Raw genomic sequence first — 26,457 nt, 5'->3', positions numbered from 1 at the left:
TATTTCTATGTTTGTGTCCCTGTGTGGGTTTATGTCCATCGCTTGCATACAGGCCCCTGTGGGGAGCAGCAGAGGGCCTCAGATGATCAGCAACTGGAGTCTTAGGCATTTGTGAGTCACCTGATGTGAGGATTTGAAACGGAACCTGGGTCCTCTGTTAGAGTAGTCCGTGCCTTTAATCGCCGAGCCTTTCCGCCAAAGGGAAAACTCTCACTTAAAGTCAGACTCAGACGGATTTGAAATCTAGTTAGACCCACTGCTGAGAATGGAGCACAGGGCTGAGCTCATTGAGAAGCTCTCGGTTTAAAAAGAAAAAACAAAACAAAACAAAACAAAAAACCACGCTTTTATTTGGAGGAATCTGAAAGAGATGGTGCGGGGGTGCGCGGTGGACTGCAAGTCTTTGCTCTGGTTTTGCATCCGACCAGGAGATGATCCAGTCTCCACCTTGTGGTCCTTCTGTGAAGTGCAGTCGGCTTAAAGCTTAAAGCAGTTTCTGGCGATTGTCTGAGGCGCCTACTTAACATATCAAAACCGCCAGGGTCTCCCAGCAACCCTCAGTCCCTCCTGGCTGGCATTCCCCTCCCTTCCCGCAACTCGCCAGCCTAAGGGCTGGGCTGCTATCCCCACCGCGGCCCTTCCCTATATGTAATCCAGCCATTTTGATTGGCTGGTCTACTCTCTTTGGGACCCCCTGGGTCCCCCCTTTTTTCTCTCCCCACTTCATCTCCTCGTGCGTTCACTCTGGACTCTCCCAGATGCCCCTGCTTTGGCTATTCTCTCCCATATGTCTATAATAAACTTTTTCCTCCACCACACTTAGGACCAGTCATATCCTTTTCTTTTTATTTTTTTATTTTCCTTTATTTCATTCAGCCATGGACTTAAAACCTCCCATATGAGTTAAGACAACCCCCTTTTTAAAGCTGATTTGCCCCCAACTATTTGCTGTAGTAATCCAAATCTGTCTAATACAGTAGCATTTATTGAGCGTCTATTGTGTGCCGAGGCCTCCGCTACCTGTTTGTTTCTTTTGATTTTTAACCAGAACCCATTTTAAAGCTTTATTGAGGATGTGTCCACCAGGGGGCGGCCACCGCAGGCCCACATGGATGTGCGCAATTTGCTCTTATTTCAAACAAGCATTTCCCTCCTTGGAGTAGGCTCGGTTTTCATTCCTATCAGCTGCTCCACATTACCAGAAGTCTCCTCAGGGAAGCGAGGCCCCGGCAGATGTTGCATTTCATAAATATTTTAGAGAACAATTTATTCCGTTTCTGCGTAAGCCCACAGGCTGCAGGCCGGCCACTGCTGTACACTCTGCCACTGTGACTTACTATCCAGCTGAGAGGTTTCAGCAATTACCTGTCCCACCTACCTGGCCCGGAGTGACAGTCACTTAGTCAAAGCGAGCTTTTGTGTCAACTCCAGCCGTGCATTCGGACTAAGGACACTAATTAGCCCGATCAGCTCTCCTCTATGGGTGTGAAGTGCCCAGACTGACAAACATTGCTCCTCTGCTAAGCAAGAGGTGAGAGAAACAACATTAGCGATCTCATCCTAGGGCTGAGAGGCGGAGAGCTCGGGCAGCCACAGCACAGCGCTTTCGTCTTGTTGGAGAAACCCAAGAGGGGAGCCGCTGAGGGAGAAGAGAGTGCCTGGAAAAGCGAAGTGCTCGAGGGGGGGGGGGGCGGGGCGGCCCTGCAGGCCAGAGCTGGAAACCCCAGGAGCCCACTTGCCATCCTGCCACTGAAGGCTGGGGGGGGGGGGGGGGGGGGGACGGGGCTTTCTCGTGGGGGGCGGGGAAGAGGTTTCCTTGCAGAAAGTGATATACCTAAGCCTTTGCTTATTTCTCATAAAATGTAGAGGCTGTAAGAGGGGTTTTTATGCTCATTCGACTTTATGATCATTGGCAAAAGGCAGTATAAAAACACTGCTTGATCCCGCATGATGGGCTAACTGACTGGTTGAGTGAAGGTGGCCTCGCAGCTATTGGTAATGCCTCTCAAAAGAGAGTGTGTCTCTGTAAGCCGGAGCATGACATCAGTTCGTTTGCTGAAGGATCTGCTATGACTTTTGAACTTACCACAAACCAGATAGCAGGTACACGGCTTCTTCCCCCCTTCCTCCCTCCCTCCCACCTCCCTCCTTCCCTCCCTTTCTCTTTTGGCATTAATTTTGCCCTTACACTACATATACAACGTTCTGCCTGCATGTAACACCTGCACACCAGGAGATCTCATTATAGGTGGTTGTGACCCACCATGTGGTTGCTGGGAATTGAACTCAGGACCTTTGGAAGAGCAGCCAGGGCTCTTAACCTCTGAGCCATCTCTCCAGCCCCATCTTCATACTTTTAAAAGAGTTTTCTAGATAAAGTAGGTCAAGGTAGCCACTCAAGCCAAGACATCTCAGTGACTATCTGGCGACAGTTTTTGAATGGCTACCTGGATCTAGCTGCCTGGTGTCTTTATATGTGAGTTGGTTTAATAATGTGATTTTTATTTTTAAAAAACATTTATTAAAGCCAGGTGTGGTGTCCCCTGCCTGCAATCCCAGCACTTGGGGTGGGGGGTAGAAACAGTAGAGTCTAGAAGGGATGTGTGAAACCCTGTCTCTAAGGCAAAGCTTACTTCTGGGCACAGCACCAGAACTGTCTGGTGCTTTGGGAGCACTACCCCCGGCTTTTGCTGGGTCCCCGGTACAGTTTGTGGGAAGGAGTGTAAGCTTTGTCACAAGTGAAAGCAGTCTTGGCGGGCTTTGCCCTTGGACACACCATGGATACTCCCTGAGATTAACTTTGAGATAGACTGGGTGGAGCCATCCTGGGCCTGGAATTCAGGAAGGCACTGAGGGACTCCACCTGGACTATTGTGTTTCTAATCGATCCTCAATGGGAGGCGGAGACCGCCCTTTGCACGTGACAGACAGGCAGGTGGAGAGGAAGAGGAGCAGCAGGTTCAGACCTGGCTTGAGTGCACATGGATCCAAAACAGGATCAGCGAACAGGCCGGACCAGCACGCAGGCCAGAGACACCTAGGGACCTGTCCCATGGAATGGATACCAGAAGGTTCACTCTTGTTTCCCTTTAAACTTTTTTCCCTTTTGTGTAAGCTAGTTGGGTTGTATAATAAAGTTTAATTGTTAAGAAACAGAGCCAACAACAGTTGCTGTTCCTCTTAGTGAGATGCCTTTTATGGAAGCCCGGTTCAGCTCTCAGGGACTTGGGGTAGCTCAGGCCAGCTTTCTAGCTTCTGCTTGGCACTGGGCAGTGACATAAATGGGCGAAGCCGGGGAGCCTCCATTTCTGACCAGCGATTACAGCGTCACTATTAAAAAGGGATGCCATCCAGCGCTTCTTTGTCTGAAGGATTAACCTAAAACCTGAGTGAGTGCTTTTAAGTAGAAAGCCAAGCATGCAGGATTCTCTGTGCTAGCCCAGCTCATTTTAATACTAATACAAGTAGAGGCCTCCATTTAACCAGTGGCTCTCAGTTGGGAAGAGGCCAGGGCTGCTGACAGACATCCTGGGGTCCACAGAGCAACATGCTTTGGGATAGCCCAAGACACAGCTAGCATTGAGCACGGCTGGACCTAAGTGAGAGTCCTGTGGCTGTGCAAAGAAGCACAACCAGTGTTGTGGACCCTGAGGGAGGAGATGGAATGTTCTAGTACCCAGGAGGGGAAGAAGATATTGCTTAGAGTTCAAGGGAGAAAAGTGCTATTTTGATTTGCCATTTGGCACACCTACATAAAACCACAATATTGTTCATTTCCTATGAGGCTGTTTAATACCCCCACCCCACAGACACACACATACTTAAGGTTTTATATTTTCCAGAGCTGCTAAGTAGGCCACTCTATTTCTTACAAAAACTCCATCTTGGGGCTGGAGAGATGGCTCATCAGTTAAGAGTAATGGCTGCTCTTGTAGAGGACCTACATTTGGTTCCCAGCATCCATCTGGTGGCCCACAACTACCTCTAACTCCAATTCCTGGGGATCTGTTGCCCTCTTCTGGTCTATGCAGGTACTGCATGCACATGGCATACACAAACTCACACAGGCGTGCACATATACATAAAAATAATAAACAAGTCATTTAAAAAATCTCACCTTGCTTGAATATCCAGGCTCCTGGGAGCTGAGGTATCTGTACATATGTGAGGGAAGACTTGGAGTTCAGTCACAATGACCCACCTTTCAATAGTTGATTTTCTTTTTTTTCTATCAAGATCCCAAAGGAGTTTGCTGCCAAATTAGGGCTCGATATAAAAGGGTCAGGCATGGAAGACATCCATGAATTATTTCAGATGTCTCAAAGTGACTAATTAAGCAGATCTCTGACAAAAAGAAAATGTAGACCAGAAACCAGATACCCACCTTTCTCCCTGCTCTGTTACTAAGAGCTGCTCTGTGAAAGCCCTTGATCGTCCCTGCAATTCCTTACGTCGTGCCTTCAGCAGAATTCAAATTGAGTTCAAATCATATGATCTTATCTTTCAAGAATTCCCTTGTCGAGCATATAATTAAAACGTTGCAGTTTCAATATCTCCCCAAGATACTACTAAAGAAGTCACAGATAAAAAAAGAAAAAAGAAGTCACAGATCAAGGACTGTGTTCCTTGTGGGGTGTTCCGTAACAGGCAGTGGCTTAAGTTGTAAGCTAGGGAAAAGAGATTTACCACAGTGAGTCTAGCTGATATCAACGAGGAAGGGCCCAAAACTGCTTTTAATGACACACAGATCTCTTAGTGTGTCTATTAGCCCTTGGCCTCTTCTAAGCCTCATCAATATTTGGCTAGGCTCTTGCCTTTCCCAGTGTAGCCTGACAAATACTGAAGAGGATTTAACCAGAGCAAAGGGGAGCTTCGAGTAATTTGTGTGCCAGGACAATTCAAAAGCCTTGGGTTTGGTGATGGCAGCGCTGACCCTCTGGGATTGCTTCTGTGACAGAGAGAGTCATGCATGCGTGCATCCCTCCTACCTCTGCGGCCTTTGGTAGTAACCAACTGCCTTTATTTGAGTAGTTTCGATGCCACCCAGAGGGACTTCACCCTGCTCTAACAGAATCTCTGCGACTGGGCGATTCACAAGGCAAAGAGGTTTGCTTAGGCCCATGCTACTGAAAGCCTGCCTGACACCTGCTCAGCTTGGAGTGAAGACTGTGTGATGCCGTGCGATGGGCATGTGACAGAAAAGCCAGTGGACAAACAGGACAGGAGAAAAAAAAAAAAAAAAAAAGAGGCCAAACTCCAGGACCAGCTAGGCCATTTCTGATAGAAAATCAGTGATTCCTTTGAGAGCATTGTACGCTGTGAGCCAGGCATCTACCGCTAGCCCTGCCCCAGCACTGCTAAGGGGGAAGAATTAAGCCTCAACATGAGTTTTGGTGAGGAAACACGTATTTGAACCTCAGAGGAGCTGAGCAAACACTCACACCAAGTTTCATGCAATGCTGAGTTGGTGTGAGTCTACATTCAATGAGCCCCGGGTTACTCCACAGAGAACTTTGCATGCTTTTCCTCTGTTAACCTTATGGTAGAGTTCTGTTGCATCTCTGCAACAGGGGAGGCTCCTGGGAGTCTATGGGTGACCCTAAATGAGACTCCTGGAAGTGGGGATTTGAGTGGGGGCCTGTTAAGGAGCCTGAAATCAACACCTCCTGTAGCCAAGCAGGACTTCCAGGGGAGGGAGGAAGACACTAACTCACGCATAAAACCATCAACCCAAAATTTGTCTTGCCTACAAGAAGTGTAGGGATAAAGATGGAGTAGAGATTGAGGGAATGGCCAACCAATGACTGGTCCAAGTAGAGACTCAACCTCACGGGACAGAGCCACGCCCTGACACTATTAATGATTCTCTGCTATGCTTGCAGACAGGAGCCTAGCAAAACTGTCCTCTGAGAGGCTCCACCCAGCAGCTGATGGAGACAGATGCAGAGATCCACAGCCAAACAATGGGCTGAGCTTGGGGAATTTTGTGGATGAGTGGGAGGAAGGCTTGAGGGAGCAGGAGGGGTCAAAGACATCACAAGAAGACCTACAGAGTGAACTAAGTTGGGCCTGTGGGGGCTCACAGAGACTGAACCACCAACTGAAGAGCAAGCGTGGGCTGGACCTAGACCCCACACACATATGTGTAGCAGATGTGCAGCTTGGTGATCACGTGGGTCCCCTAACAATGGGAAGAGGGGCTGTCTCTGATTCTGTCGCCTGCCTCTGGATCCCTTTCCACTAGCTGGGCTGCCTTGTCTGGCCACAGTGGGAAAACATGCTTAGTCCTGCTGTGACTTGAGGTACCAGGGTGCCAGGTACCCATTGTGGGTGGGGCTCCCCTTCTCTGAGAAGAAGGGGAAGGGCAGAAGGAGGGGTATGAGGGCGAGACTGGGAGAAGAGGAGGAAGGGGGCTGTAGCCAGGCTATAAAATGACAAATTAAATAAATGGAAGAAAAAAAATGGAATAAAATTCCAAGAACATGATACCAAAAGAAAAAAAAAAATGCCATTTAATGAAAGAGATTCAGTCAGTTAACTTTCTTTTTTAAAATAACTACTGACTTCTAGACTTAGACTCGAGATAGTGTGGAGTTTTAGAGTGTGGCCTTGGTATCTTAGGCTCTGACCACTAAACGCCTTGATGTCACTAAGCGTCCAGTCGAGTCTGGGTGTCTAGGCCCTAAAGAAGAAATTCAGCACATGTTCTCGAGGACATAAGGGGATTTTTTTTTCTACCTGCCACCTGATGGTGCAGGGGTGCCTTACACCTCATGAAGACCCTGGATGTGGCCTCTAGCCTATGGGTGGACATCATTTCCTGGTTACCCAGAGTTCTATGTGGAATAAGGCTACAATAGGAAGTTAACATTTGTGCCAACTGAAGGAAGGCATGAGCTCCCCCCCCCCCAACCCCCCATGTCTTAGGATGCAGGGCTAACAGGTAGCCTCCAAGAGCCATCTTCCACACAGAGATCCGGCAAATAAAAGATAGCTAGTCTTCGAGTGAGGGTCCATGCTGGGTTCCTGAGTATATCAAAGTCAGTGACACGACTTCCTCGAGGCCGGAGTACCAGGAAGTGCTCTAGACACCTTTACTTTTTCTTCTTTAATTAATGTTTTTGGTTAGCATATAGGCTAATAGGTTTCCACATGGCATTAGCACACACACGCTGCACCTCACATCTGCCTTCCACTACATTCCTGTCCCTCCATCCTTGCTCTCCTCCCATACCCTAAATAGTTTGACTTCTGCTTTTTGTTGTCGCTCCAAAAGGCTGATAAATTGTCCCATCCAGCAGGACCAGTAATTACAGGGTCGCGAGGGGAGCCATACCTGAGGGATGGGACGGGAAAGAAAGAGGCGAGACCAAGTAGCGCTCCTATCAAGGTCCGTTTATTGAATCAAAAGCAGAAGCTTATATGGGGTGGAGGCAGGAACTAAGCAGTAGGAGGGGCCCGAGAATGTCTCTAGATAATACCATCAGGGGAACATTCTGTGGTTTATCTCGGAACAGTTTCTATCTTATCTTAGCCAACTATCTCTCAGAAAGTCCCGAGCTAACCTGCTAAACAACATCTGCAGGGGCTGAAAGGAGGAAGTTAGCTTTGGAATGGGGCATCAGTATCTTTCCATAGCCAGTAGACTCTTTCAGCCTTGAATGACCCCGGACTGGCTCCGAACAATAAATACAGTTTTCTTGTTTTTTTTTTTTTTTTTTTTTTACAATTATAACAAATCCCTTGGGGCTGAAGAGTTAAGAACACTTGGGGCTCAGTAGCTGAGAGCACTGGCTGCTCTTGCAGAGGACTTGGGTTCAATTCCCAACACCCACAGGGCAGCTCACAACCATCTGTAACTCCAGTTTCAGGGATTCTGACACCCCCTTTGGATTCTTCGTCTACTGCATGCATGCGTTGCACATAAACTCATGACAACACATATGCATACATATGAAATAATAAGCAAATAAATAAATCTTTATAAAAAGAAATTCCATCTTAATGGGAAATCCAGACTATGCCATGTCACATACGTGTGCGGGTTTAACTCTTGGATTCAGAATGTGAGAGAACACATGACATTTGTCTTCCTGACAGTTGGCGAAGTTCTGGGTCTGGCTTATTTTATTTAACATGGTAATCTCCCAATGTAGTCTCCATTTTGTGGCATATCTCGATTTTTCCGTATAGCTGAATATTGCATTTTTCTCTATCTACTAACTCAGTGGTTCCAACCTTCCTGACACTGCAGTCTTTTCACACAGCCCCTCATATTGTGGAGACCACCCCCCAACCATAAAGTTATTTGTTGCTACTTTGTAACTGTAATTTTGCTACTGTTATGGATATAAATCTCTGACATGTAGCCCCCAGAGGGATCCCAAGCACAGGTTGAGAACCATGGTACCGACCTGCTGATGGATACCCTGGCAAGTTCTATACTTTGACCAGCTCAGATGTTGCAGTTTTTGAACAGTTTTCTAAAGATTAAACCCAATACACAAAGGATAAAAGTCTCATGCTGTGCTAACTTGGCATGTGTCAGGTGCGTACAGAGGAGTGGCATCACCGGCTGTGTGGTAAGAGTCGGCTTTAGTTTGGTGGGAAACTTCCACACTGATTCTCACAGTGCAAGCACACACACGGCTGCGCCAGCAGTCCCTGGTAATCCGCATTTCTCCACAGCCTCATCAGCATCTGTTGTTTTCTTTTCTTGGTGATGCCCGTTCTGAGACAGAACCTCCTTACGGTTTGGATTCGCATCTCCCTAAGGGCTATGAATATTGGACACTTCCATTGATCTTATTGTTTGTCTTTTTAGAACTGTATGTCTGCTTTATTTGCCCATTGATTGTTTGAAATCTTTATCAGGTGTCAAAATTTTAGAATTCTTTACAGGTGCTATGTGCTAATCTCCTGAGAGGTGACGAGTTGGGAAAGATTTCCTGTTGCTTGGTAGCTTTCTCTTCAGTATGATCCTTGCTTCTTTGCGGTGAAGGAGTCAGTGTTCTTTAAATGTGATGCTGTCAACTTCGGGAGATTATTTCTTTCCTAGTGTCTCTGTCTTGACACCTTTTACCTGTGTTTTCCTCTAGGAGTTTCAGGGTTCAGGCCATCCATTAAGGTCGTTGATCCATTTTGAGTTGTTTAGAGAGTGGGGGGGTGGGGGAACAGGAATGCTAGCTTCATCCTTTTTTTTTTTTTTTCCAGACAGGGTTTCTTTGTGTAGCCCTGACTATCCTGGAACTCGCTCTGTAGGCCAGGCTGGCCTTGAACTCAGAGATCAGCCTGCCTCAGCCTTCTGAGTGCTGGGATTAGAGGCATGTGCGACCCCCAATCTTCCCAACACCATGTGTTGAGAAGCCTGTCTTTTCTTCAACTTATAACTTTGGTACCTTTGTAAACAGTTAGGCAGCTGCAGATGTGTGGTGTCATGTCTGGGTCTTTGGCTGTATTGGTGTCCGCCTTTGTGCCAGTGTCGTGCTTACTTGGTGACTATGGCTCTATAGTGCAATTTGAGATCCGGGTTTAAGGCCTTTGATGTTATGGTTTCTGCTTAGGCTGTTTGTGTTCCCATAGGAACGGTTGAGTTGGTGTTTTGGGTTTTTTCTTTTGTTTTGTTTTGTTTTTAGCCTTGTTGGTGGTGGGTTCTGTGGAAGTTCTCATTGGATTGTTTGAAAGGAATCACACCAAATCTCTACACCATTTTGAGTAACAGAACATTTCACCATATGAACTCTACTGGTCCACGAGCAGGGAGAGCCTCTTCTATTCGGCTTCTCAAGACCCTGTGAGGTCTTCCTTTTCCCTTAGATACAGGTTTACTTCAGGGTGTTTCATTTGGACACTACTGCTAATGGAGTTTCCTTCCCGGCTTCTTTCTCACAAGCTTGTTGCTGGCATACAGAAAAGTTACTATGTGTCTGTGTTGGTTTCTATCCTCCTATTTTGCTGAAAGTCAGTATCAGTTCTAGAATCTTTTTTTTTTTTTTTTTAAATCTGAATTTTTTAATGTCTTTTTTTTTTTTTTGGTTTTTCGACACAGGGTTTCTCTGTGTAACCTTGGCCATCCTGGACTCACTTTGTAGACCAGGCTGGCTTCGAACTCACAGTGATCCGCCTGCCTCTGCCTCCCGAGTGCTGGGATTAAAGGCGTGCGCCACCACGCCCGGCCACCAGTTCTAGAATCTTGTGGCGAGGTGGTTAGGGCCTTTTAAGTATAGGATTAAGTTACCTGCAAATGGGATCTGTTTTCGTCATCGCTTTTGGCTTCTTTCTCTCTGTTCACTCCTCTAAGACTTCGAACACCGGATAGAGGAAGGTGGAAAGAGTGAACGCGCTTGCTTGTCTTAGCTGGAGCACTTTTCGCTGTTTTACGCATGTTGTGTGTGGTGGCCTGGGCGTGTCACGTACAGCCCGTATTATGACGCAGTAATTCCCCCGGTCCTACCTTTGCAGGGCTCCTACCATGAAGGGAGATTGAACTCAGTTCTAGGCCTTTTCAGCATCTGTTGAGATGGCTCTTAGGATGCGCCCTCCAGGACTCTCTATTGAGTCCATCCAGCCTGGTGTGGGATCCTCTGAAGGAAACACTTTGATCTTAGCCCATATGAGATGAGACCACGATCTGGACCGAGGCGATGTGAACTTGAGCTTCTGAGGCTATGAAGCCCAGAACTGAACCCTGGGATGTGAGAAAAAAGTGGGTGAATGGTTCTTCACCTGAGCAGGGAACACGGGGTGCCAGCAAACCCCACTGAGTTGTAATAAGCTCAGATTTTTCCTCTTTTAGAAAATATTTTTCTGTGCTGGGGAGCAAACCCAAGGCACAGGTTCTGCCCCTAAGCTACAGCGCCCCCTAGCTCTGACTTTTATCTTTTGTGTATTGGGTTTAATCTTTAGAAAATGGTTCAAAAACCAATATGCTATAGCGGGTATGGATGCTCATATCTTATTCATGACTGCATGAGTCCACAGGAAGTGCTGGGCAAAGCGTAAAGCTTTTAGGGAGTCTGTGAATTCAGGATGTGAGGAAGAGACATGGCTGTGCCGGGACACCCTGGTCCCATGGGACAGGTTTGCATCCAGCTCTTGATTGATACAGACAGCAGGTGTTTGTCAAATACACTCTGTGTGTGATAGGACCAGAAGGCATAGGGTCCGATCCTACCAGCTACAGTTTCATCTCTGCCCGGCGAGGATGCAGGAGACAGGCAGGGGAGGCAATAAGAGTGAGGCCAACCAAGCTTATTTAAGCTCACATGATGTTACCTTGACCCCCGGAAGCTGTGCACATAGCTGCAGAAGTTGGTTTATGGCCCGACGAGTCTTCTGTTCTGAATTATTATTATTAATTATATATGTATTTATATATTATATATTTATATATAATATAAAATATATATTTATATATTATGAATTATAAATATTATTATTATTACTATTTACAATTTCACATACACATGCTTTACATACTGGCTATTCTCCCAGCTTCCTCCCACTGCTCTTCACCCTCCCCCTTTCAAACAAACGTAAATCACTAATATTCACGGGGATTTGTTTTGTTTCGTGACCCAGCAAGAGCAACCAGGTCCATCTGCAGCCAGGAGTCAGGAGCTATCTCTGTGAGCCTGCAGCAGCCCTGATGGGCTCTGGTGTTGCTCTACGTCCAGTCTTCCTTGCTGTGGCCATACTCCTCTTCTGTGTGATGACAAAGTTTGCTCCTTGTCACTGGGTGTGGGATGTGTGTGACAGTCTTCACTGGCTCATTGTCACTGAGTGTGGGGTGTGTGTGACACAGTTGTCACTGGTCATTGTCATTGGGTATGGGATGTGTGTGGCACAGTTGTCACTGGGTGTGGGATGTGTGTGACACAGTTTTCACTGACTCACTGTCCCTGGGTATGGGAGGTGTGTGACACAGTTTTCACTGGCTCATTGCCACTGGGTGTGGGAGGTGTGTGACACAGTTTTCATTATCCTGTAAAGAGTTCACTTTGCATTCAAGACTATAGACTGAACTCTTGAAGTGTTGGACTGAAAACTCTGATCATTTGTGGATGGGAGATGAGCACTTGTTGTTTCAAGGACCTGAGTTCGATTCCCAGCACCCACGTAGTGTCTCATAGTGAACTCCAGGTCCAGGGTATCCAATGCCCTCTTCTGACCTCAGGCACTGCACGTACGTGGTGAATTATATACATATATGGAAAAGCATCCATACACAGTAAGTAAATCTTTAAAAGTCAAGCTATGGATTGGATGTATTTCACATTACAAGATGGCCATACACTTGTAAAGACCAATGGAGGCTGGTACAGGGTGAATGTGACGTGTCTGTCACAGGTTCATGTATTAGCTCTCAGCTGGAGGCTTTGCTTGGCACCTTTGGGACTGTGACCTGGAAAGCAGCTGAAGGCTTCTTGGGTCGATCTTGAACATAGCTGCCTCTGCCCCAGGCACGGTCACAGTGGATGCTGTCCACGTAGACATGAGCTCCCACACCATGGACTCGGTGGCTCTACCCTCCATGACTCCCACCACGAGAACCCATCTCCTCCCTTAAGATGCTCCGTCAGGCATTCTGTCACAGCAATGGAGAAAGTCACCGATACAAATGCACATACAGTGCTAGTGACAACGGCTGTCGGTGTGTGGTCAGTGACATCTCCTGTTCGCCTTCACGTTCCACAATGAGACACACACACACACATGCACACACACATATATACATACACACACATATATACACACAGACATACATATACACACACACACACACACACACACACATATACACACACAGATACACAGACACACATACCCAGTGTGTTAGTTGCCTACCTGACATACATAGCATAGGGAAGGTTTTATTTTGGCTGATGGTTTCACGGGGTTTTATTTCACAATTATTTGGCTCTATGTGCTTCAGAAGACCATATTGGTGGTGTGAGCATATGGCAGAGGAGGCCCTTCCAGAGGAAGCAGACAGTGTGCTCGGAAGACACCAAGAACAGCAGACAAGGATCCACTCCCGTGACCTTCTTACGGCCAAGTCCCACTCCCAACGCTTTAGAACCTCTCAGGAGAACGCCATCAGTTGGCGACTGGGCTCTAGCATATGAGCCCGTGAGGGAGATTCCACGCCTGCCACAGCACATGAGTTAAAATATGCAGAAGGCAGGACATGAAACATTCATTTGGTACTTTTAATAATTGAGCTGAATTTTGACACCAAGTAATAAGTGCCATTAAGTGAATGAAATATGCATCAGCTGGTTATTCATGCACCCAGAACAGCACACAGCTTGATTGCTTGGCAACAGTCCTTGAAGAGTCAGCCAGGAGAGTGCCTTAATCATCAGAACCAATGAAACGTGCTTCTCAGAGTTTGCTATAATACACTTACATTATTAATACTTTCTGCTTTTTCTACCACTTCCCCTCTCTGTGAGAAGCTCGTTTTGGTCTGGTTAGTTAAACCCCTTCTTTTCTATTAATTTCTCTTCTGTTGAATTGTTTTACGTTAAAATATTATTATATCATTTCTCTCCTCCCTCCAACTCCTCACATGCCTCCCCACTCCCTTTCAAATTCATGGCCTCTTTAAAAAAAAAAATTATTATGCCGGACGGTGGTGGCGCACGCCTTTAATCCCAGCACTTGGGAGGCAGAGGCAGGCGGATCTCTGTGAGTTCGAGGCCAGCCTGGTCTACAAAGTGAGTCCAGGACAGTCAAGGCTACATAGAGAAACTCTGTCCTGAAAAAAAAATTACTGTTACATATACATGTGTGTGCATATATATGTGTGTATATATATTTATATGTGTGTATATATATTTATATGTGTGTATATATATTTATATGTGTGTATATATATTTATATGTGTGTATATATATTTATATGTGTGTATATATATGTATTTATATGTGTGTATATATATTTATATGTGTGTATATATATTTCTGTGTGTATCTTCTGTTATGTGTGTCTCTCTTATCTGTGTGTATCTCTATTTCTCTGTGTGTCTCTCTCTTTTCTGTGTGTCTCTCTATGTATCTGTGTGCTATCTCTGTCTAGTGTGTCTCTCTATTCTCTGTGTGTCTCTCTCTTTATTGTGTGTCTATCGTCGTCTGTGTGTCTCTCTTTCTCGTGTGTCTCTATCTTTCTGTGTCTCTCGTTCTCTGTGTGTATATCTTTCGTGTCTCTCTCTTTCTCTGTGTGTCTCTCTGTTCTGTGTGTCCTCTCTGTCTCTGTGTGTCTCTCTCTTTCCTGTGTGTCTCTCTCTTTCTGTGTGTCTCTCTCTTTTCTATAATATCATAGAAACATAAATCTGCCGCGTCCACTTACTTGTATGTATATGACTTCAGGGCTGATCACTCAGTGATCAAGTCAGGGGCCTCAACCCCGGGAGAGGCTGCTTCTCCTCCTTTCAGCAGCCATGAGCTGTCTGTAGTTCTTTGTTCAAGCCTGGGACCCCTGTGAGATCTCCCCTCGTCCATGTTAGCTTGCCATTGTTCAGAGCTCACTGAGGCCGCCATATTGTTGAGGAATCATGACTTGGCTTCCCTTCCATTTCTAGGAGGCACAAGCTCAGGCCAGACTTCCTGGTTCCTCTGGCTCTTACCATCTTTCCTCCGCCTCCTGCATAATTAATTCCTCTTTTTAAAATTTAGTCTCAGCCTTCTCAGTAAGTGAAGAATTGAGGAAAAACCATTGAGTAACGGATGGGAAGTCCCAACGTTTCAACCTAATACCAAGTAATGAGACATCACTACACTCTTTAGGGCAACAGTAAATATCCTAGGGATCTATTCTTCTCAGTGCCCAGAATTCTACAACAGTCTTTCTTTAGTGTAGACCTTCCTCCTCTGTCTGGATCCCAGCACGTTCAAGATTCAGCAGCTGGCACTTGGGCTGACTGGTGTTGGCTCGTCTTCCACACCGCAGACCATGGGCGGGTGAGCAAGCTGAGACAGAATGAAGCCTGTTTTATAATGTTCTTAATCCCACTCACAGAGAGAGGGGCTTCATGGTCCATCGGCTCAAAGGCCTCCTCATGTAGGCAACATCTGAATTTGGAGGAACACATTTAGGTTCATAGTCATTCCTAATGGGTAGGTACTGTTTTTAAAATAAAAATCCCAGTTGTTGTATTTTACCAATAAAGACTCAGGAGCCAGATGCTGGGGTGAAAACCTGCCGAGAGAGGCAGAGGAAGCACCCAGCTGACCTTCCTACTCAGCTCAGTCCTGATGGAAAAGGCCCAAAAGGTTCACTAGCTCAGCTGACAGCCCAGGAGGAAAAGGCCAAAAAAAACCAAACAAACAAACAAACAAACAAACAAAAAAAACCCAAGGCCAAAGGCTTGCTAGCTCAAAGCTCAAAACCCCCCAAAGCCAAAGGCCAGGGATCTGAGGAGCTGAAGAGCTAAAGAGCTAAAAATTCCTTCTACTTCTACACAGTCTTAAAAACCCTTCAACTCACAGTGCCTCCGGCTCTTTAATCCCCGTCAGCTGGCTTCTTGCTCCGCCTCTTGACCTAGGGTTAACTTTATTAAATCCTGTGTACAGGAAGCTCTTGGATTAAAGGTGTGTGCTAGGGCCCAACCATGTCAAACAACAGACAAGTTTTCACAGTTCACAATCTCAGGGATCACAATGGGATCAAATATCCTGCAACAGGTAGTGACTGTATCCAGGGACGAAGTTATCGCCCTCCTTGCCAGGAAGGATTTGGGGATGTACAGCAGTTTGGGGGGTGTCATTCTTCCTCTGTATCCTGTGCCACCAGGAGGCAGAACAACCCAAGCCCTAATGGTTAACATCCATTGTAGCTTCCATGCAGGGTTCGGGAGATAGAGCTAGATGACAGAACACCAGAATAAGATGGTTTTTTTTGTTGTTGTTGAGAAATAATTCAAGTGCCATAAATTTTACTCTTCACGCAGTACATCCCAATGGCTTTAGGACACGAAGCAAAAGCTGTAGTTTATTTTTCCCAAAGAAACTCCATGCCTGTCAGTAACCACTCCCCGTTACCCCTCCTAACACGGTGCGTCTGGACATTTCAAATAAGTGGGACCATAGAGCATCCGGCCTTTGCATCTGGCTTCTCCCTCACCGTGTCAACACACAATAGCCTTTCATTCTTCCCTGTCATAGATGACTAATATCCCTTTGTCTAGATAGACCATATTTTTTTTTCTTCCATTCACTGTTTGATGAGTATTTGGGTTTTTCCACTCAATCATGTGCACTGTCTCTATCAACATTTATGCACAGGTTTTGGGGGGTAGATATGGCTTTCATATCTCTTGGGCGTATGCACGGACCATAACTATTGGTCATGTGGTAACTGTGCAGGTGTCAAACTATTTCCCAAAGCACTGCTTCTTATTATAGCTCTGTGTGTGTGTGTGTGTGTGTGTGTGTGTGTGTGTGTGTGTGTGTGTGTGCATGCGCACCAAAGTTAGAGGCTATGGCTGTTGGGTATCTCACTATAGCCCTCTCTACCTTGTGTTTTGAGATATTACTTCGTTACTCACCCTGAAGCTCACGGATTTAGCTAGGGAGCAGCCAGCCTCCTGGACCCATATGTTTCTGTTGCCTCCACCCCCACCCCGACCCCAACTCCCTTGCTGGGATTACAGACGTGTGCAACACTGAATTTGAACTCATGTCCTCAAGCTTGTGCTGCAAGCGTTTTACTGGCTGAGTCGTTGCCCCAATTCTACTAGATGAATAGTGATGTCTGTGATTGGCCTTGTCCTTTTCCAGTGACACCTGAGTCCCCTTCCGTGTGGTCATGGGCTATTTACATGTCTTCGGTGCAGAGTTCCTGTTTAAAACCTGTCCTCATTTTTCAATTTGATTGGATGCCTTTCTTCTGCTGACTTTATACATATTTGTAATGTACACTAGACTTTCATCCTCTAATTCAGTAGGTCGTCTTTTCGTTTTATGAATAGTATATTTAAAATATGGAAGTTTAAAATTTTTTGTCTTGGTTTGTTTTGGTTTTTGAGACAGGGTTTTTCTGTGTAGCCATGGCTGTGCTGGACTGGCTTTGTAGACCAGGCTGGCCTCCAAGTGCTGGGATTAAAGGCGTGCACCACCTTGCCCAGCTAAAATGTTTTTATATGCCTAATTCATCTATATCCTTTCGTTGTCACATATATGATGTGTATGGCTTGTGTATGCATGTCTGTGTGTGGGTGCACATGCATATGGATGCCTGAGGATAATCGCATGTGTATGCATGCATGTGCCTATCGAGGCCTGAGGATAATTGCTTGGAGTCTGAGTGTTCTAACACATGGACAGTGGATGCTCAAGAGAAATTCAGCTGGTAGATGGGAGGAACCTTGCCCAAGATGGAGGGGACCATGCCCGACATGGGGGTGTACCATGCTCAAGAAGGGGGGTACCATGCCCAAGATGGGGGTATCATGCCCAAGATGGGGGGACCATGCCCAAGATAGGGGTGTACCATGCCCGAGGTAGGGGTGTACCATGCCCAAGTTAGGGGTAGGGGCGTCATTTATGGCCTTCAGCCCATTTGCTAGAACTCAGTCACAGGAGAATGTGACTGAGGACTGAAGGGCTGAGGAGGCCACATCTGCGCTACTGAAGTTCACCTCTGAGCTGCGCCTTTTCATTGTTCCTTCTATTTTATTGTTGTTTTGGGGTTTTGGGTTTTGGTTTTTTGAGACAGGGTTTCTATGCAGAGTAGGCTGGCCTTGAACTCACAGAGATCTTCATGCCTCTACCATAGCCTGGCTGACAACTAACCCATATCTTTTTTCTTTTTTTTTTTTTCGAGAAAGGGTTTCTTTTCTTTTTTCTTTTTTCTTTCTTTCTTTCTTTCTTTCTTTCTTTCTTTTTTTTTTTTTTTTTAAGACAGAGTTTCTCTGTGTAACATTGGCTGTCCTGGACTCACTTTGTAAACCAGGCTAGCCCCGAACTCATAGCGATCCACCTGCCTCTGCCTCCCAAGTACTGGGATTAAAGACGTGTGCCACCACCACTGGGCTGACCATTGACCCATTTCTTATCTCAAAGCCAATACCATTCCACATGTGTTTACTCCAATGTAAGATACAAGGTGAGTCCCTGGCTTTGATGGTCTAGTGGGGCTGAGAGATAGTACAGCGATTGAGAGCTCTGGCTGCTCCTGCGGGGGACCTGGGTTAGGTTCCCGGCAGCCACATGCTACCTCACCACCATCTGCAATCCCAGGTCCAAAGGGGCCAACACTCTCCTTGGCCTCCAAAAGCACTGAACGTACACACACGCAGGCAAAACATCCATCCACGAAAAAGGGAGAAAATAAATAAGATTTTTTAAACATTTGTCTGGGCAAGGTTTGGCCCTTTTTTTTTTTTTTTTTTTTTTTTTTTTTTTTACAGAGATTCTGGAATCTGGAGCCAAGCTCTATGAAAAACAGTTAAGTTTTAGTGAGAAATAAATTAATATTGAAAATAGACAACCAATAAAACATTCTCCTCTGCCATACACAAGAAACTGGGATAAGCTATCCAGGAGAAAGGAGGATAGAAGCTATGGGTGGGGCTTCTTGGAGAAGGAAAGAAAACTTTGAATATCAGCAACTAGCTGAAAAAAAAATTATCTAAACTCTAGAACTTGTTAGAGACTTTAAAATCAGTCAGTAACCCATCCAACAGATGCAAAACGGAAGGCTGGCGATGTCATCATCATCTCCCTGCCTGACTCTGATGATGTCATCTGTCTGTCTTTGATATGAATCCCAACAAGGAATTTAAAAAGCATGTGTGGATGTTGAGGGCAGCTGAACGTGTTTCCTTCGGTCCAATCAATGTCACTGGTAATAGATTGATACTGTCTTGTCGTCCTTCAGATCAGCGATCTGCTTTGTTGCTATTCTCACCTTTTCTGTGTGTAATAGTCCATCGTATTTTATTTTATTTTTTAAGATTTATTTTATTATTATGTATACAGTGTTGTCTGCTTGTGTAGCTGCAGGCCCGAAGAGGGCACCAGGTTACATTATAGAGGGTTGTGAGCCACCATGTGGTTGCTGGGAATTGAACTCAGGACCTTTGGAAGAGCAGGTGGTGCTCTTAACCACTGAGCCATATCTCCAGCCTCTCCATCATATTTCATTAAAGCAATTATAGTCCATCTTCTCTTCAACCTTTTATCCTGAAGGTATGATCCCCCCTCCTGCACCCTTTCTTTCCATGTACCACAAGCCATCTGAGGTCAGTCTTTAAAGACTTCCCAAGTGCATTAAAACATAGCTGTGCAAACTAAAGTCAGCAGGCAAATTAACAGCACATAAGCGCATACAGTGTGCCAGGAGATCTTGCTCTAATTCCTATAAAAACTTTTGTTTTAATTTTCAATTTTTATTTTATGTGTGAGGCATGGCCATGCACCACATGTGTGCCTAGTACCCAAGAAGGCCAGAAGAGGGCACCCATTCTTCTGGAACCAGAGTGACCATGAGGGTCCTAGAAATTGGCCCCTGCTCCTCTCTGCAAGACCATCAAATGCTCTTAAATGCTAAGCTATGTCTCTAGACCCATGCATCAACTTAAAAATCCCTTGGCATTAACTCCTTCAATTCTCACAGTAGTCTATAAAGTCAATTTTCTTTCCTTCTTTTCTTTCTTTCTTTCTTTCTTTCTTTCTTTTTTCTTTCTCCTGTCTTGTTTGGTTTGTTGGTTGGTTGATTGGTTTGGTTTGGTTGGTTGGATGGTTGGTTTGGTTTGGTTGGTTGGATGGTTGGTTTGTTGATTGATTTGGTTTGGTTAATTGGTTTAGTTTGGTTGGTTAGTTGGTTTGGTTTGGTTTGGTTGGTTGGTTGGTTTGGTTTGGTTTGCTGCTTCCTTGCACCAGTTTCTTCATTCATCAGGGAGATAAGAAAATTGACTTGCTGGGCATGGTGGTGCAGTCTTTGCTGTGGATGTCTTCTTCACGTCTGCTCCTTCCTGGTGTTCCTGTTGTCCTGTGGTGAAGTGAAAGGGTGGGGGGAGGGGTGTTAACTGTGGGTGGGGCTTGGCCAGGAAGGAGGTGACTAAATAAGACTTGTCACTGTTAGCTGCTTGAATTCTCCACCCCTGGCTTGTGCTCACAGTTTGTTTATTTGTGGGGGTGGGGTGAGGGGTATTCTTTCTTTCTCACTCATTTTTCCCCCTTTGTGAGAAAGAGCTTGACGTGGTCAAGAGCTCAGGCGGTCACAGACTTCAATGGCTGATCCCAAATTCAGAGCGGTTCTCTCTTCTAGAATAATACATCCTAACTGAAGCCTGTTCGTAAAGAGTTAGCCCATTTGTTGCCAGCCGTATCATTCCGACAGTAGGCTAAATTAAGTTTTTACGCTTTTATTCTTTTTGAGGCGATCCAGGCCTGGCCTCAGAGGCAAGTGCCTAGCTTCCTGACCCACAGAGCAGTGTCTTTCCACCCTGGAAGACAGCCAAGTCTCTAAATTGACTTGCTCACCGAATGAAGTGCATGTGACAGCATGACGCCAGATACAAGAGGGTAACAGGGCTCTCGAACTCCGTAAATGCTACAAAAAAAGATTTCTGGTCCGAAGACATTTAAATAAATTGCTAGATAAACAACTGAGGACTTGTGCAGTCGATTTAGTTTCTACCGCATGAGTCACCGGATAGGTGAATAGGCCCACACCAGCTAATTCCCCTGTCGTTCCCCTCATCCTTGCGGCTGAGCCGCTCTTGCCTCTGAAACACCCCCACAAACACTTCAGAAAGCCTCCGATTTCAGACTCTGAGCTCATTGATCGAGTCCAGGTGCCCTCAGCCTTTCCCTCTTGCAAATTCCTGAAGCTGCTTTTCCTCGATGGACTTGGACCCACAGTTCTGTGGACCTCGATGGACTTGGACCCACAGTTCTGTGGAGTTCCGGTGCTTTTTCCCAGCACATTCTCTTAGCTGTGTTTAGAACCACTTAAAGCCATGTGCCATGACTGCCGAGGGCTGCGCAACACCAGCTGCACCAAGCAGCAGCGAGTTCTTTATTTTCTCATCCGTCCTTAAAGTGTTTCTCACAGAACAACACAAGTCTCGCCGATTCTAAGGAGAGGCTTGGGTCTACCTGGGGGAGAAAAGCAACAATCTCACACTCCAAATGCTTGAATGAAATCCCTGAAAATCGTGAACGTTATGGCATTCTAATAACGCTATCCTTTTTATGCAGGCCTGATAGAAATAAAATATTGCAACTCTCCTGTCGAAGTGATGAAAACAAATTTAATCTCTCGTTCTACTGCCTTGTACATCTTCCAGCTGCCATGGCTTGTTTTTCATGGTACACGATTCTGATCCTACAGATGGGGGGGTGGGGGGGAGGTTTGTTCCAAACAAGTGCTAATCTGGGGGTGCTCAGCCTCTCCTGATTAGCAGAAGTGCCTCAGCTCCCACCAGGGGGCCATTTGCAAGACTTTAGCTCTGGATAGGAAACATGACTGTTGACTTTAAGAATTCACGTACAGAAATCTCCCAAAGCTGGAGAAGATGCGGAAGAAATGTCCAGGCCACGCTTTACACGGAACTCTGACATGAGCTGATATTCCATTTCCTTATACCCACAGCGTCAGAGCCACAACTTGTCCTAAAGACACGGAGACTCTTTCTGTATGGAGGAGCAAACTGCAGTTCCCCATCATCTGTTCTAGGAGGTTTTTCGTCCCATCCTTAGTCCCCTGAATAACAACTCATGAGACTCATTAACTATCACAGCAACCCCGAGGCCGTATAGCTAGGCTCTTCCCTGATTAGCTCACAACTTCCCAACCCGTTTATATTAATCTACATTTTCCCACGTGGCCGGTTACCTGAGCTCAGGCACCATGTGTCCATCTTCCTCACATCTTGTCAGCTGACTCTCTCACACCTGTCTCTTTCCCAGAATTCTTTCTGCCTCCCGGATGTCCCACCTCCTACTTCCTGCCTCAGCTATAGGCCATAGGTGTTTGTTTTTTTTTTTTTTAATTGACAGGTGTTGCATTCATACAATTCACAAGAGATTCTTTCTATACCCATCCGTTTCTTCTGCCCCTTAAATAAAGAAAGCTGGAGCTGGGGGGATGGCTCGGTGGTTAAGAGCACAGGCTTCCAGAGGACCCAGGTTCAGTTCCCAGCGCCCACATGGCCGCTCACAACCATCTGTAACTCAGGGGAATCCTGTGCCCTTTTCTGGTCTCTGTGGAACTGCACACATATGTAGTACGCATACATACAGACAAGCAAAACACCCGCAAAATAAAGTAACAAGTTTCCAATAAAAATAAACAAATAAAACAGCAGTGCAAGGTCCTCTTTAGACTTCTCTGTCTTGGCTCCCCACCGTCCACCCCACCCCCCTGACCTCAGGCCTCCTCTTCTGGAGGTGAAATGATCTAGATTTCCCACATCTTGAAAGCCAGTTTCCTAGGTGGGTAGCTCATGCATGTAGCAACCATCATTGGCTTTCGATATGTTCTACCTCTGTGGTTAAGCCAACTGCAGCGCAAAACCACTCAGATTAAAAAAAAAAAAAAACCAAGCAAAACAAAAAAAGCATTTGTGTCTGTATTCTCAGACCATCGTGCCATTGTTCCCCAAACCTTTGCTAAGACAACTCTCTGCATTAGCACTTACAGTATAGCATTAATACATAGATATTATCAAAATTCTGACGTGACTTAAAGTACATGGGGGCTTCTATGTGACCTATGCAAATGCCACGCTGTTTTACGTAAGGAACTTGATCACATCCGTCTCCATATTTTAATACCCACAAGGACTCTGGGAACCATGGACTACCGTGTTATTCTCACCTCTCCTCAGTCACATACACACTGTATTTTCGAAGAGCATTGCTCCCCACAACTCCATGAGCTACTCAGGCTTTGCTTATAACAGTAAACACATACATGTAAGCAAAGTATGCATGCGCACATGTGAGGGCATTCTGTGTAGTGCCTCTGTTGCCGAGGGTCTAACGGCCAGTTAGGTTTCCAGATGATTGCGTTCATGGTAACTCACCTTGGCAGCCTTAGGACGGGCTGGCTAGCCTGAGCGGCAAACGGTCCATCCATTTTTCATGAAGTTCTAATTAACACGCTGTCTGCCTCCCACAGGCTCAGCCTTTGGGAGCGAAGAGCACCCGCCTCTGAAGCAGCCTCCGTCTTCTAAGGAGACACCCAAGGGAGCTGGCCGGGCGGCCCCTGCGCCTTGCTCCAACGCTACGACGCCGCGCAAGAGTTTACTTACTTCCAGCATCGAAATCCACTTCCACGCCTGCTGGTAAGACCTTCTGCCTTCCAGGAGCTCCACGGTGGAGTGCCCTTTGCGTGTAACTATGAAGTCTTTGAAAGTCCCTGTGCACGTCAGCTGCTTGGACCAGAGGACAGATGGGTTTTAAGTGGCGTTTAGAATTGATAGTAATACATTGTGATTCGACATGTTCTTCATGTGTTTAAAACTCTCACAAAGCCTGCCGCTCCTCTACCTATCTGGTAATCCTTTGAATGACATTTTTGGTTTTAGAAAGCAAGAACCGAGCTGTTTTTAAGAAGACTGTCATTTGATTGGGGGAAAGCTTTTGCTATTGAACTCACTTGAAGGGCTTTGGGGCGAGCTCCACCTGGGTTTCAGAACTCAGTGGGGGATGGATGCCTTCTGTTGTCTGTGGACTTAAACCCACAAAACTAGGCAGGCCCCAGCAGATTGGCACCTTAATGCCCCAGTGGTGACTTCATTGCCACGCTTGTATCTACGATTAGCTCCTTTTAAGCAGCGTGGAGAGCCGTGCGCAGAAACAGAAGGCACTTGTGCTCAGACACAGCCCTGGTGGCTCGAGTTTGGCTACAGCTTGCTTCCCCCCACCCGCCGCATCTCACGCAAGGAACCTGTTCACTTACAGCAGCATCAGTGGGTGTGGCTCTTACCAGCGTTGGTGGGTGTGGCTCTTAGACAGCAGCGTCGGTGAGTGTGGCTCTTAGTTTTCCATAGTGTGCACTATGGGAGACAGACTGTATACTGAACTGGAGCCACTGTTCCTTTTGTGGCTGTACAAACAAACACACACAAAAAAAAATATACGTGGGCTTGTGAATTCTTAGAAGTGGGGTGACATACAATCTGAGTGAGCTGGTTGGGGTGTTGTTGTTGTTGTTGTTGTTGTTGTGTCAACTTGACACAATCAGAGTCACCTGGGAAGAATGTCAGTTAAGAACGTGCCTTCACCCTGTTGTTTACAGGCAAGCCTTAGGGCATTTTTCTGACTACTGGTTGATGTGAGAGGGTCAAGATCAGTTTGGGAGGTGCCACCCCTGGGCCTGTGGTCCTGGGTTGTCTAAGAAAGCAGGCTGAGCAAGCCATGGGGAGCAAGCCAGTGAGCAGCACCCTCCATGGCCTCTGCGTCAGCTGCAGCCTCTATGCTGCTGCCCTGACTTCTCTTCAGGAGGGATGACAAGTTGTAAGATGAAAAAAAAATAACCCTTTCCTCCCAGGTTGCTTTTGGTCATGGCATTGTTCACAGCCAATAGACAGCAAACTAAGACCCTGAGTATCTCTTATCTGAATATTGAAAATTCAAAATATTGCAAAAAGCTGAAGACCTTTGAACATCCATACCGTGTCACACGTAGAAAAATTGCACTCCTGGCCTCACCCAATAGGTGTGCTCCACATATGGACACACTAAAAACACTGTGTAAAATTACCTCATGACTATGTGCATTTGGTATATGGCATACATATGCGAGCTTTGTGTTTAGACTTGGGTGTCATCTACAATATACCGCATTATGCTTGTTCAGCTTTCCCAAAGTCTGAATGAACCCTTCTAAGCCTTTGGTCCACTTGGATGGGAGTCAAGTGTTGTGTCAAGGCCATTTTAATGTGTACCTCTCTGACAGCTCCTAGAGGAAGCCCTGTGCTCTGTGCTGCGACAGCACCTCATGGTCCCCTTTGAGGAGATTTAAGTTGTGTTATTTAGTCTCGTTCTTTGAGTGAGGGAAAGGAATGTGTTAGGTGCAACGCCTCTATACCTTGACACCGGGGCTGGCTCAGTGGAGGTATTTAATATCTGCTGGTTAACAGTGGAATGGGGCAGCGAAAGGATTCACATCGTGTGGAATTTAAACCATTCCATCCCCCTGTATTCGAAGCTTGGCCTCACTCAAACTAGAAGGCAATTAGACAAGACTATGGTTGCTGTTGTTGTAGTTTACACGGTGGTTGTGAGCCCCCATGTGGGTGCTAGGAGTTGAACCTGGGTCCTCTGGAAGCGCAGCTGCTGCTATTAATTTCTGAGGCAGCTGTGCAGCCCCGAGCCTATGGCTGTTGCATCAACCCTGTAGAATAAGACTTCTCAAACTGGAGTGTACTACAGCCATCAGGAGTGCTGAGGAAATGCAATCACTGCATCCTGGCCCGAGAATTCATGCTGAGGTGGGTTGGGCTTGGGGCCTGAGAATCTGCATTTTTCTGGAGCTCAGCCTTTGTGGACCACTCATAGTAGAAAGTCAGGCAGGAATATGGACAGGGAAGTCCTTAGAAAACAAATGAGAAGGGGTGACCCGCTCCAGTTACAAGAAGATGTACAGTAAACCTGGAGGGACTGAAACATCACACCCATTTGGCATGAAAATAAAATATACCAAGGTCCTAAGCAGGACTTACACAGCAGTCTAAGTAAATGAATGTATTTATTGTTTGATTTACTGTCCCGGTCTTGACCTTAGGAATCTTACCCCAAAGTGGACTAACAAAATTCCAGTGAATGAAGGGATTTGTTGCATTGGTACTTAAAGGTACAGGAGACTGAAAACGCCTCAACTGCCTGTACATAGTGGGCTAGATGGATGCGCTCCCAGGATGCACTGCAGCATGGCTGTTGTAAGATGGGGGAGCGTCTCTAATTAGGGACATGATGTACTATTTGTGTCCTTGTACTAAGAAAAGAAATAGATAAGCTATGAAATTTAAAAAGATTTTTCAAAAGGGGAAGAGAAGAATTCAGGAAGAGAGATTAGAGACTGAAGCCAATGACTGTCGCATTTGGACACTGGCTCTTTAATGCTTGACCTAAAAGTCATCTAAATATTAAGTTTAATTGACACCGATGCCAAAAGAGCAGATCTGAACATTACAAAGTGGAATTCAACAGATAAAAATCACTGTAGAAGCTGGGCATCGCAAGCACATGCCTTTAATCCCAGCAGGCAAGGGGCAAATGCAGATGGGTCTCCGTGAGTTTGAAGCCAGCATCATCTACACAGGAAGTTCCAGGATGGCCAGGGCAGCACAGGGAGGCTCCATCTCAATAAACCAATAAATCAATGAATAGAAGGTGGATTGCATCCTAAAGAAAGACACCCGGGGTTGACCTGTAGTCTCCATAGGCATGTGGACACACACACACACACACACACGCACGCACACACACATGCACACA

At 46.1% G+C, this 26,457-nt stretch overlaps 1 protein-coding gene across 1 annotated transcript in view; it reads left to right on the top strand.

Annotated features, from left to right (window-relative positions):
* Positions 1 to 26,457, top strand: part of Mtus2 (microtubule associated scaffold protein 2) — a 351,173-nt gene that overhangs the window by 225,352 nt on the left and 99,364 nt on the right. Inside the window, 2 exon segments of the mRNA XM_051162856.1 lie at positions 23,135 to 23,262; positions 23,264 to 23,300. Coding sequence (XP_051018813.1) covers positions 23,135 to 23,262; positions 23,264 to 23,300 — 165 coding nt within the window.

This window comes from Acomys russatus, chromosome 19 (assembly GCF_903995435.1).
Source record: "Acomys russatus chromosome 19, mAcoRus1.1, whole genome shotgun sequence".
Taxonomy (NCBI): Eukaryota; Metazoa; Chordata; class Mammalia; order Rodentia; family Muridae; genus Acomys; species Acomys russatus.
The sequence above is the reverse complement of the archived record's forward strand: the minus strand, read 5'-3'. Positions and strand labels throughout refer to the sequence as shown.